The 14,170-nt window shown below is 31.8% G+C and overlaps 2 protein-coding genes across 2 annotated transcripts; both read left to right on the top strand.

Annotated features, from left to right (window-relative positions):
- Window positions 1–380: 380 nt before the first annotated feature.
- Window positions 381–1,682, top strand: LOC134691611 (uncharacterized). Its single transcript, XM_063552179.1, has one exon. The coding sequence runs from the start codon at window positions 381–383 to the stop codon at window positions 1,680–1,682; it is 1,302 nt and encodes a 433-aa protein (XP_063408249.1).
- Window positions 1,683–9,547: 7,865 nt separating this feature from the next.
- Window positions 9,548–10,717, top strand: LOC134691610 (uncharacterized). The gene is made up of 2 exons (XM_063552178.1): window positions 9,548–9,557; window positions 10,152–10,717. Exons 1-2 carry the CDS (start codon window positions 9,548–9,550, stop codon window positions 10,715–10,717), a joined length of 576 nt encoding a protein of 191 aa, XP_063408248.1.
- Window positions 10,718–14,170: the final 3,453 nt, after the last annotated feature.

Below are 14,170 nucleotides of genomic sequence, written 5' to 3'. Positions count from 1 at the left end.
CGGACGTAATTTGGTGGAATGGACCGGAATTCCTACAAGATTAGGAACAGCAATGGCCGGACACTAATATTCAGTTAGAAAACATACGTGATACCGAACTTAGGTGTCAAAAGAAAACAAGCGATAACTTAACTAATTGTACTACACTGAAAAGTATTCATACTAGTGATTCAGATTGGCGCCTAGATCCCGTACGTTATTCGAGTTTTGTAAGACTAGTTCGTGTACAAGCGTATGTGCACAGATTTATTGACAATTGCAGACTAAAGCAAAAACAACGTCGTCAAAGAAGTTTATCTACCGTCGAGTATGCAGATGCCGAATTGGAAACAATAAAAAATGCACAAAGAGAGGCATTTTCAGACGAATACAACGCTCTTATGAAAAGTAAAGATTTACCGAAAACAAGCAAATTATTAGGATTACAACCGCGAATTGATGAAAATGGATTAATAAGATGCGATGGACGTTTAGAGTTCGCCGATTTTCTATCATTCGATGCAAGATATCCGATTATATTACCACGAAAGAATTGGGTCACGAAGCTTATTGTGAAACGCTATATCGAACTTGGAAAACATGTTAGTGGGACAAATCAAATATTTTCAGCATTATTGTCACGATTTTGGATTATTTCAGGGAGAGAAGAAATAAGAGAATATGAATATGAGTGCTATTCGTGTCGTAAGAAGAAAGCTAAAGTTGCCGAGCAAGTGATGCTTCCATTACCGGAAATTCGTTTCAAAACACCTTTACATGCTTTCGCTCGTACAGCAGTTGATTTTGGTGGTCCGTTCATAACAGTTCAGGGCAGAGGAAAACGCCGTCAGAAAAGATACTTATGTCTATTTACATGTTTAGCGTCACGCGGAGTGCATTTGGAAGTAGCATTTGGATTAGATACGGACTCATTTCTTAACGCATTTTATCGGATGGTGAACAGGCGAGGTCTTCCGAAAGAGATAATTCCAGACAATGGAACTAATTTTGTTGGAGCAAATAGAGAACTGAAAGAACTAGTTGCGCTATTAGACAAGGATAAAATACAAAATTCAATTAGTAACCAAGGAATTAAGTGGCATTTCAACCCACCGTTAGCTCCGCATTTTGGTGGTATTCACGAGGCAATGATAAAATCGGCAAAAAGGGCTATTTATGCAATATTAGGAAATGCAGACATTAATGATGAGGAGCTTTTAACAGCATTTACCGGAGCTGAAGCACTGATAAATTCGAGACCGCTTACGTACCAGTCTGCCGATCCGAAAGATGATACACCTTTAACACCGAATCACTTCTTGCACGGACAATTAGGTGGCCATTTCGCTCCAGAAACCGTTGATATTACTAATTTTAACCCGAGAAAACGATGGAGAAGAATTCAGGAATTAATTAGACATTTTTGGAAACGTTGGATTAGAGAATGTATGCCAGGACTTAACAAACGCGACAAGTGGACTAAAACGAAAAGGGACATAAAAACCGATGATATTGTACTGGTGATGGATCCGAACGTTCAGAGAGGACATTGGCCGCTTGGCAGAATAATCGAAGTTTTCCCTGGCAAAGATGGGCATGTTCGAGTTGCAAACGTTTCACTTGGACAAACTGTATTAATGAGACCAATTACAAAACTGTTTCCATTAGATATCGAAACCTCCGAAAATGACAGTGATAAATAATTGAAGTAATGTGGACATATATTTTCATTACATTTTAGACAGTTAAATTTTTTGAAATAGTTTTAGATTTGACAATTTTGAACTTAGATCAAAGACAGTTTTATATCGTTTAATTATTTGTTTTGTTTGATTGGCTTAGAGCAATCAAGAGGGGGAGAATGGATTGAAGACAATAGTTTTTTTGTTTTTATTAGTATGATAGTTTTTTTAGTTAGGATTTTTAATAGAGTAGAAATCGTTTTTTTTATTAATTGCACTTTTAATTTTTGCAAGTTTATTTTTAGCGTTAATTTTCTATATAATTATGTTGAAATAAAGCTACATTTTCGTCTGCTAAGATTAGTTAAAGATAACAGTATTTTCCAAAGAATTTATTACTGTGTAGAAAGTTAATGGTTAATCTTAACGGTATTCCTAAATTTTATGACACCTTCAGTAGGTCAGTCTAGTCATTTAGAGTTCAAGTAAAAATCGTCTGCACGTGCAGCTGTGGCTATTTAATTTAATTACTTTGTTCTGATCATCTATGGGAATCAGGTTTAGTTAGTGTGTAATTTTATATTTACTGGTCAGACGTAAACAGATCGTCTTAACCATGCGATAAGTTAACATCGAAAACAATGTTGTGAAATTGTATTACGAAAATGATTGTATATATTGTAAATATTGGATTAAAACGTAGTTATTAGCAAACATTCTTTAGTTATATGATATGGATATAATAATGCTATTGGTATAACGTTATCGTCGAACTCCCAAATCCCAAATCGTCGAACTTTATATGAAACAATTTATTCCACTGCACATTTCAAATCGTCTTCGCAACAACATTAGATGCTAATTATAAACTGAGGTTTAGATGTCAGAACCTTGAAATACTGTCTTATAATATTGAAATTGAAATCAATATGATCAACTTCTAAAAATATATGTAAACTTATTTTATATTTGTATTTGTTTGGCTTTTTAATATTTTGATATGAGCGTCACTGATGAGTCTTATATACACGAAACGCGCGTCTGGCGTACTAAATTATAATCCTGGTACCTTTGATAACTATACCTGATTTATTGAAAATCATACTACAAATTCTTATTTTTATATAATCATTGAATTGTCTATTGATGCAAAGCTATTGCACAGATTATTTCATGGTCTTTATCGATAAATACATTTCAAATACATTTAGTCTTTCCGGCAACTGTTTAGGTTCATCAAAGTCGGGCGATAATGTAACCACATTAGCTTCGAACCTTTCGATACATTAACATGCACAATTTTCAGAAAAGATTTGTCTGAAAAGTAATATACATTCATATTAACCTCCAAGGAAAGTTCTGAACGGAGAGTTCCCTATCAAAGGGCATAAATACTCAAACACGTCAAAATAAAATTGAGAAAGGAAATGGTGAATATGTCAAAGCGACAACCACCCGACCATAGAGAATGGATAGCAACAGTCATATTCCAGACTAATGCATAACAAGTAGATAAAAACTAGTTGTACAGCTAGCTAAACCTCTATTTGAATGACATACAGACAGAAAAAAACATTTAATAGACAACAATATTTGAGGGAAACAAACATACGTAACTGTAAAAAATGTATACAAAAAGTGCGCAGCAGTCAACATTTAATCTTAACCACTACAAAACCGTCTATGTCTACACAGAAAAACAAAATGATAGTGCAGGTAATTTTTGCTGATACAATATGTTAGATTTAGTAGCATGTTTATCAATAAGCTTACGAAGTCCTTCTATTTGAATAAGATAACATTCATTTTTAGTGGAAAATTGTTTTAACGTTACTTAAACTATGATTACAAATTGTTTGCTAAACCCTCTCTGTGAATAATGTAAGATAACTCTGGTCAATTTTCCTAATCATTCTTTCATTAGGGGGAGATAATATATTTCGATGAAAAAAAAATCTTTATTTTGGTATAGATTCCTTCTTAAACAAATAAATGAAAATATATATTCATAAAAAATGTAATAAACCAATATAGAATACTAAGATCGAGAACATTTATAAATTTTGGAGCAATTTAAAGCTCAATAAAATAACTAGACGTGAAGGTTGAATTATGACCAGTTCAAGGTAGACAACCCACATTGACTTTTTTTGGCATTAAACATAGTACAAAAGAATGCAACTCTTGCATACAAATGATACATCAAACGAATTATAAAACAGGAATTCCTGCGCCACCTTCAATGAAGATTCTAAATTATTTTTATGACCAACTGTTGTAAATCTATAGAATAGTGACAGCTAATGTACGCTAACCCACAGTGAAATACATTTGTTTTAAATTTTTAAAAACTACTCGGATTTCCATAGCTTAAAATTGTATACACATCTTTCAGCTTTATTGTTATTGCTTGCAATTAGAGATTCTTTTTAAATCATCTAGAATTATATTCATATTAAAATATACAAAAATCATGTTGTATAGGTTGTTGGGAAATATCTTGGATAAGTCTCCGAAAAGAAAGTTTAATTTATTCATTGGAACACTTATTCCACCCGAAAGGAACCACTTATCAATATCTTGTAGAAAATTTTGTGCAATATTGCACTTCCAAAATAGGTGTTCTATAAACTCGTGCTCTCATTTACACAATTTACATATAGGATCATCAGTCTATTTTATTTTAACTAAATACTGAATTGTTGTAATAATGTAATTGATAATTCTATATTACAATCACTGTAATCTACTATTTTAGTAAAATCAAAAGGCAGTTTGGAAATATTTTTTTCAGTTCAAATTCTGTGCCCTTAACTTACTTAAGCTATCCAGTAGGAATACCATTATTTGTGTCAGTAATACATATATTGTGATCCATCACAAGTTTTTAAAAGTACTTGCAGACACTGCTGAAATAACACCTTTTTAAAAATAAATATCTGTGTTAGTGTTTAAGTTTTGCCGAATTTATTCAATTAAAATTTACCAGGAACATTATAAGCTCAACATCAATTGCCACAATTATTTTGCGGACAGTTTTTATTGGTGGAGGAGGCCGTATTGTTTGGATAAAAACCACCAACCGCGATAGGAAAACTGACTATCCTTCTCAATTAAGATCGGGATTGCGTGCACTCGCAAGAGCAGGTTCCGAACCCGCAACATCAGAGGGGACTGGATAGTGATTATAGTAGTAAAAACTTAGACCACTTGGCCACCATGGCACCGGTAATCGAGCTAAATTCTAGTAGAAACTACAAAGTAAAAGAAAAGTTCAACATAGCATATGAACCATCAGTACATTTTCTTAAAACAACCCTGATAAACACAAACAGATAACACAAAAATAAACGTTCTAGTTACATACTATTTTGATAAAGACAAACACACACAAACACATCAATCTAACATAAGTGTACTTAAAATAGAGATTCTTCTGTGAGTCATATTGTCGATTGACAGTTTTTGATATTTCTAGTTATATAAAGTACAATACAACTTCGTTTCGAACATGAATTGAACATGAATCGAACTTGGCATGCCATTTACATAGTAAACAGTGCAATTTAAATGTTTACCTTCATGACATTTGGTATTAAGTTGATATTTGTTCAGAAGTTTATCTCACCTTTTCAATATCCAATTTATTAGCTTTGATTTTTTTAATAATGATATGAAGATGTACTTTTGCATTGTTCATGACGTGTTTGAACTTCACATCTGGTATTAATTATAATCAACCCCAAGCCAACTGATTATTGTCAATGGGATCGTACATGAGAACGATAACAAAGCCACATATTGAATGCCAAACGTCCGTGTACATTTACGCCAAAGTTTTTTCATTTTAAGTTAGCCTAAGTTTATAACGTTCAGAATACAATTTTTTCATTTAATTTCTCGAACTTTTATATCTATTCTTTATATATATCTTATCAACATCTTTACCATATTATCATTTAGTTTATGCATACAGAATTTAATGTGTCTACACCATGAACAGTATGTTTTGTTTCAATCTTATAGTAATATTTATTGTAGTTTGCTGTTTGCTGCCTCAAAAATATATTAGCTTTTATTTCTTTATTTTAAAGCTTGGTATCAAATCAAAATATTCCCAACACTACGGTTACGGCTCAGTCATGCTGGCACCTTCATCGTCACAATACTACACACAGACTGAAATTGTAAGAACCAACAAGAAGGAATTACAAAATCAAATAAAAATTTGTTATGAGGGGAGACAAAATGTTGGGAAATATAACTTGGTACAATTTAGAAAAGAGATCAAACACACAACAAACGTCCAACCAATCAGAGAATTGTCGAAGGTCACCATGTGTAGAACTAGTACAAAACTGCATCTATGCGTAATAAATGACTTCATAGATGATACGTGTGTACGAATGAATATTTCAATGCTGGATAATTTCGAAAGACATTACGTTGATAGTAGTTAGTTATCAAAAGTACCAGGATTATATTTTCATACGCCAGAAGTGCGTTTCGTCTACATAAGACTCATCGGTGACGCTCAGATCAAAATAGTTAAAGCCAAACAAATACAAAATTGAAGAGCATTAAGGACCCAAAATTCCAAAAAGTTGTGCCAAATACGGCTAATGTTATCTACTCCTGGGGAAAGAAAATCCTTAGTTTTGATGAAAGCACATTTCGTGACAGATAATTGTGCAACTTCTATGAAAAATGTTTTAACTATATAAAAACAAGAAGATATGCCTTGATTTTAATCGAGACAACTCTTCACCATACGTGAAACAACTTAAGGTTATCGTACGGCCTTCCTTAATGAGAAAATAGCTTTGCACAGCAAGCTTATGACAGAAAGACCACGATATAAAAGGTAGACAAACGTACAAGTGTAATTTGATAACTATAAAAAATAATTAAGGAATAACTCTTAGTGGTTAAATATATATAAATTTTATCATATTTATCCACTCGAGAAAGTTAAAAAAAAAAGTTCAAACGCAAGGCTCGCCTAGTATTTTGAATATTTATAAGAGTTAACTGTCGATATTAGATATATATTGTATTGCACGAAATATGGTGGTGGCATCTGTTTCTCTAATTTATTAGACTATATACAGACAATCTAAATCCTTTTTTTCGAACGACTTCCAAAGAGATATGTTTTTTTTCTAAATGACGTCATCATGAATGGTCGCCTGTTTTATGACGTAACAATAAGATGTTTAGGGGAAAGAACATTTGACGTTATAATGGAATTTTGACCATTTCACTGAGATCAAACGTAACACATGTTGATTGAATAAACATAATCACCAGGTCAAGCAAGGAGTAGGTAGAGAAAGAATTAGAGAAATATGTATATAACACGTGTATGTTAAGGTTAGAAACAATTATCAGCTAAACATCAACTGCATAAAAAAAATCTGGAACATTTTCAGTATTTTGCATAAACAACATATAATACATACAATACTGACAGCATCGACAAAAAAATTTAATCGAATGAAATTCGAAGACGAAAATACTAAGTAAAATAACAGTACAACATATTAAATGAACCATCGATACATTTGCTCAAATGAACCATGTTCATATACACAAAAAGACAACAATCAGCACACGTCCACGTTATCGATTATCGTGGTAACGATACATAAAAACACAACGCAATGATTTAAAAGTACTTAAAATATAGCCTCTTTTTCTATCGATTGACAGTTTAAGATTTTTCTAGTTGAAGAATGTACAATGAACATGATTTGAACTTGAAATGACATTTACATAGTACATTAAATGTTTACTTTCCTAACATTTGATATTAAGTTGATATATGATTAAGTGTTTATCTCACCTTTTTCAATACCCAATTATCAATGTATAACCATTGAAATCTTCAATAACGATATGAAGATGTACTTCTTTGTTTTTGATTTGTTTAAACTTGTTAATGTCAGATTTTATGTGTGACCTTAACCCTCCAATTTTAGCCTCTGCGTTTTCAGTTTATTTTCTATGGATGAGTTTGAATGTCCTTCTCTTAACTTTCGCCCCTCTTTTGAATATTCTGACTATATATAGGATCTTGATAATGGTGAATTCAGTATGCGAACTAGAGATGGAGAGACAACAGATACCTAAGGGACAGTCAAACTCATATATCTAACATAAACTTACAACGCCATGGCTAAAAATGAAAAAAAAGACAAACAATAGTACACATGACACAACATAGAAAACTAAAGAAAAAACAGCACGAACCCCACTAAAAAACTACGGGTTATCTCAGCTGCTCCAGACGGGTAAGCAGATCCTGCTCCACATATGACACCCGTCGTGTTGTTTATGTGATAAGAAATCCGGAAAACAGTTTAATTCTGTAGGTCACATTCATGAAAGGGAAGGGGATTGTAGTAACGACGTAAGAAACATATCCGTTATCATTTGTGAAACGGTTATTCCATAACGATAAACTAACTCGTGATGGCGACCGTAAAATTTACTAAGGAATGATTTTAACTTCCCCATTTGGAACTTTTGGTTTAATAGCTTCCTTGTGAGCAGCAACCCTATATCAAGAAAATGCATGATAAATAATGCAAGCACAGGAATATCGTATCAACTGAGAGATATATACCCCGTATGCAGGTGCTGTTGGAATGTTGCTACTTCCAAATGGAAAGTTCACAATAGGAAAGCTGAAATCATCTCTTTTGTCCTAAAATTGTGTTTTCAACCGACCCTCATTGTCAATTTCTAGATGTAAGTCAAGATAGAGATGTATCTGCCAATCTGACTTGAAAGAAGGCAAATACTAACAATGAACAGTGCCCTTACTGGTGCTTAATATCAATAACAGGAAGCTTTACACATACATTTATGATAAAAGAGATGATTATTCATTTCCAGTTTTTATATACACTCCTGATACTCATCTTCTTCGAATGATGGTGTATGTAATAAGGTATTGGAGTTTTAGGAAAGTTTTACTGAAAACGTTACACCAGATTTTCAATACCACAAACTAGTCAAAATATTTACATAATTGTATTATCGGTATAAGGACATTATTCGTAATTATAAATAAGCCTGCAGACAACTTATACGTGCAGGTATTTTACATCCTATCTTTTACGGTAATCTTTTTTACAAAACACAAAAATATCGGCGTTCACCTCTGAAGTTGACCAAACTGTTAAACAGACTGATACAGAAGTGTTATAGATACTATACTAATGTCATGTGATTTAGAATGGCATACTATGTTGATATGACACTAACGTCTTAACGAAAGGGATTGCGCTTTATTTTCATATGATGATAACATTATCTTTCATTCAGGTTACCTTAATTCTGGAGCTTGCATGTCAGTAAAAGCTTGTAGCTTTTTGTTAATTTATGTATCATTATCTTGTGATTGGTTTTTTAATTGCCTATTCAGACATCAGACTCGGACATCTTTCAAACACATTTTACTGTGCGGATTTTTTCTTCTTTTTTCAATTTTATTTCACATAATGTGAAGGGCAGGGCTGACATCTCATAACACATGTTGTCCTCGCCGCATTTTCGCAGAACTAGTACATTTTTTTGTTTAGGGACCAGCTCAGGCGTGCCTACTGGCGCGGGATTTCCCGCTGAATTGCAGGTTAATTGGTAAACTTCGGTACTTTTCTACATTTTGGTCGAGTAATGGTCTCTTTGACTCATTCGTTATTTTCTTTTTCAATTTTATCTATCTGAATTATGACAAAACAACAAATAAAAAACTATTTTAACAGCCTGCAACCAACAACACTTTATGTATTAGTTTCATCAGACAGGGAGCAATCACATAATTCAATTTGAGTTGTTTATTCAACCTAAACCCTCGGCTTATTCGTAAGAATTCGTAGATGGAGATAAGTAAGTCATTAGAAACACAATACAACACGGATATGAAGACAAAACACACACACAATGTACTAATCTTTATAAATAATTAGAACACAGCTTCTTACGAAGTTCATTTTTTGATGATAGTATTGAATATTCATGTTAAAACATTACTTGACAGTGTTTAGTTTTTACGTTTGGTATTGAGTTAATATTTGTGCTCTTTTCTCCTTTTATCCAATTATCAGTTGATTAGCATTGAAACATTTTATTACGATATGAAGTTGGACTTCCTTGATTTTGTACTTGTTGCAACGTCACAGTCGGAATGTATTCATAATGCAAATTGTGATATCGTTGTCCGATAACATGAGGTTGCGGTCTGACTTCAACGATACACACGGCATATACCAGTCGGCGTCAGCTTAAATTGAATTCATTCCAATAGCGATAGTTCAACAAGTTTAACATTTAGCCTTCAAAGAAAAAGATATAACATCAAAATACTTTCACATTACAGAGAACGGTTAAGGTACAAAGATCTGAATACAAACTGTCAGACAGGAGACCGTATAATCATTTGCCTGAAATTTGAAAACCCTCTTCCAAGATTTCTAAAAATAGGAAAGTATGCTGCAAATATCATACATTATGGACAGCCAAGAAACAACCAGAAAATAATCTGTAGAAAGTGTCTTGAAGAAGGTCACATAGCTGGTGAATGTACAAACGACTGGAAATGTAAAGGGTGTGGGAAGTCTGGTCACAAACAAGACGCGTGCACAGAAGGTTTGTTCACAGAGGATGAACAAGACAATACAGAAAGCTCAGAATCTGAGGAAGAGAAAGAGAACGAAACATCAAGCGCACAAACAGGAGATGTAGAAGGAAATGAAACTGATGGTAAATCAACAGAATCCAAGGCAAAGCAAAATAATAAAGAAAACCAGAAAGCGACACAAAACCTAAGTGACACAGAATTTGTAAATCCATATCAGTCAATTCCACAGGAAACCCAAAAGACCCCAAAAGACAATATCGGTAGAAATGACGAACGACGTAAAAAAAAGAAAGCAAAAAAACAGAATCAAACACAAAGTAATATGTCAGACTATGTACATGTTGTTAAAACATCAAATACAACTAGTGAAACAGTACCAAAAACACCAAAGTCAACAAATGTGAAGTGAATTTTGAACGTATTTGAAAAGTCGCCAGTAACACCTCCAGAAGAATTACATCAAAGAGAAAATTGTTCAAAAAAGCAGAAAAAGTAACTGCAAGAAAAGTAATATGACACAATAACACATTAAATAAACAATGTATTTTTTAAATTGTAAATATCTCATTGTATTAACAATGTTCTTATGTTTATACAAAAAAAATATACAAAAATATTTAGTCTGCATGTGGTTTAATGAAACCAATGCGACAAAAGGATGTCACATTATTTGTATTGTATGCAAAAATAAGTTGGTAAACAAGTGTATACATTTAAATTTAAATGCTGCTAAGTTGCATGCAAGTATGAAAAATATTGTTACAAGATACATACTGGTTATGGTACTTAAACACGGGGAAAATCAGAACTTAAGTAAAAACCCCATTACAATAAACAAACTTGAATCAACTAACATAGAAAACACATGGTATTGTTTTTATTTACAAACGTCACATGATAGCAATATCACGTGGTATTGTTTATATGTACACTCATCACGTGACTGTGTCAATACACACTTGCGATATTATGAAGTCCAACAAACTAGGTCATTTAAATTAAGAACAGAGTTAACAATAAATGAAAGATACGTTAGCGGAAAAAATATAAACAGAAAGAACAAACAAATAATGAAGGAAAATAAAAAAATAAACAAACTTACCTTTTCACACAAATGGCTCTTCACATATGTTCTGTAAACACTCAAGGTTTACTGCAATCTGAAAAAAGAAAAAGATTATTTGAGTGGTGCAAACAGCAAAAATGTCAAATTTTAATGATGCAAAAAACACATTTTACCAGAAGTATGAATGACAATTTAAATAATGACTTACCTGGAGAAATCTTTCATAGTTGGTGTAGTAGCGCATCAAGGGGTGTAGCAATTTGGTTCACAAAACAAACAAAATATAACATTATAAATGAATTTAAAGATCAGGAGGGACGTTATCTATTAATTAATGTTGAACTAGGAGATAATGTCTATTCTCTTATAAATATATACTCACCAAATATAGCAAAAAAAAAGAAATGCTTTCTTTAAAAAAGTAAAAGACTGGACTCAAGAACATAGCTTAGGCCAAATTATAATGGGAGGAGATTTTAATGACATTCTAAAAATTAATGATACAAAAAATAAAAAAACAAAAAACAAATTTGACAAACCAGTTCACGGGCTTAAAACGCTCATAAAATATTTCAAATTTATAGATATATGGAGAGATAAAAACCCAACACAAATTCAATATACATGGCGTAGAAAATCAGGATTAGAAGCAACTCGAATCGACTTCTTCCTTGTAAGTAAGGAATGTAAAGCACAAATAGTCAACGCAGATATAAGGCCTATTATATTAAAATCAACAGACCATAACGGTATTTCATTAAAAATCAGAACTCAAAAAGTAAACAGAGGAAAAGGATACTGGAAATTAAACTCATCAATACTGAACGATAGAGACTACTGTTGTAATATAGAAAAACTAATAAAATATTATGAAAACAAGGAAAAAACGACAGAAAATATAGGTATACTGTGGGATAACTTTAAAACTGAAGTAAGGGACATTAGTCTAGATTTGTGCAAAAGAAAAGCAAAACAAAAAAGAGATAAAATTCAAACTTTTGAAAACGACCTTAATTAGCTAAATATTAAATTAGACCAAAGTGAAAGTACTAATAATTCTGTATTAATTTCTAAGATAAATAATATATCTGAACAATTAGATCAATTATACCTTGAAAAAACTAAAGGAGCTCAAATAAGGTCAAGAGCAAAATGGATAGAAGAAGGTGAAAAAAATACTGCTTTTTTCTTGAATTTACTAAAATCAAGACAAATAAATAAAAGTATAATAGAATTATATGACGATAAAGGCTATACTATAACAGACCAAACAGAAATTTTAAAAGAGGAAGTAAAATATTATGAAAAACTATATAAATCATCAAATCCAGATAAATTACATACTAAAGAGTATATTCAAAATACTAAAATAGAAAAAAAAACTCTCAGATAAAGACAGTAATAGCTTAGAAGGGCTTGTGACATCAGAAGAAATTACAGAAGCAGTGTTTAAAATGAAACTTAATAAAGCACCAGGTTTAGATGGACTTGATGTAGAATTCTATAGAAAATTTTGGACCCAAATTCAAAAGATATTAACCAAAGTATATAATGAGTCATATAAAAAGAAAAGTTTAACAAATTCGCAAAAAAAGGGGGTAATTTCATTGATCTTTAAAAAGAACGATCCAAAATCTCTGGATAACTATAGGCCAATAACTTTACTAAATGTAGATGTTAAAAATTCTTGCTTATGCACTTGCACAAAGACTAAAAAAAGTTTTACCCAATATTATTAATGCAGACCAGAAAGGATATGTAAAAAATAGATACATTGGTTTTAATATAAGACAAATACAAGATGTTATTGACTATGCTGAAAACTTCAATGTTGAAGGAGCAATTTTATTTCTAGATTTTTCAAAAGCTTTTGATTCAATTGAATGGTTTTTTATGATACAAACATTAAAAAAAATTGGATTTAAAAAAGATTTAATACACTGGGTTGAGACTTTATACAATGGTATATCAGGGTGCATTGTAAATAATGGGTGGATATCAAACCCCTTTCAGATCTGTCGCGGAATTCGACAAGGATGTCCGTTGTCCGCTTTGATTTTTGTACTATCGGTGGAGGTATTAGCATGCAGAATTAGATCTGAGAAAAATATCAAAGGGTTCCAAATTAAATTAAATGGAAAAGACTGTAGTATAAAAATATGTCAACTGGCTGACGACACAACCTTATTTTTAAAATCCAAAAAGGAAATATCTTTAGTCATGAACTTAATAGAAACATTTGGCTCATTCTCAGGATTAAAATTAAATAGAACTAAAACAGAAGGAATTTGGCTAGGCAGACTTAAACATACTAAAGATAAATTCGAAAGAATCAATTGGACGAAAGAACCTATAAAAAGTTTGGGCATTTATTTTGGCTATAATAAAGAAAACTGTAAAAAACTTAATTGTCAAAAACAAGCTGATAAAATTGAAAAAATTATAAACATGTGGTCAAAAAGAAAGCTAAGTATGCTAGGAAGAATAACTGTAGTCAAGTCTCTAATACTGCCAAATATAACATATATAGCAAGCAACATGATATTACCAAAAGATTTTATACAAAACATCAAAACTATGATATACAACTATATATGGAATGGGAAAAGAGATATGATTAAAAGAGATAATTTGTCGCAAAATTATACGGAAGGGGGATTAAAAATGATTTGTATAGATACCTATATTTCAACAATTCAACTAAAATGGATAAAACAATTATTGTTTGAAGAAAATGATGAGCAACATTGGAAGATAATTCCAAAATATTTTTTGAATAAGTTAGGAGATATTTTT

This window comes from Mytilus trossulus, chromosome 11 (assembly GCF_036588685.1).
Source record: "Mytilus trossulus isolate FHL-02 chromosome 11, PNRI_Mtr1.1.1.hap1, whole genome shotgun sequence".
Taxonomy (NCBI): domain Eukaryota; kingdom Metazoa; phylum Mollusca; class Bivalvia; order Mytilida; family Mytilidae; genus Mytilus; species Mytilus trossulus.
The sequence above is the reverse complement of the archived record's forward strand: the minus strand, read 5'-3'. Positions and strand labels throughout refer to the sequence as shown.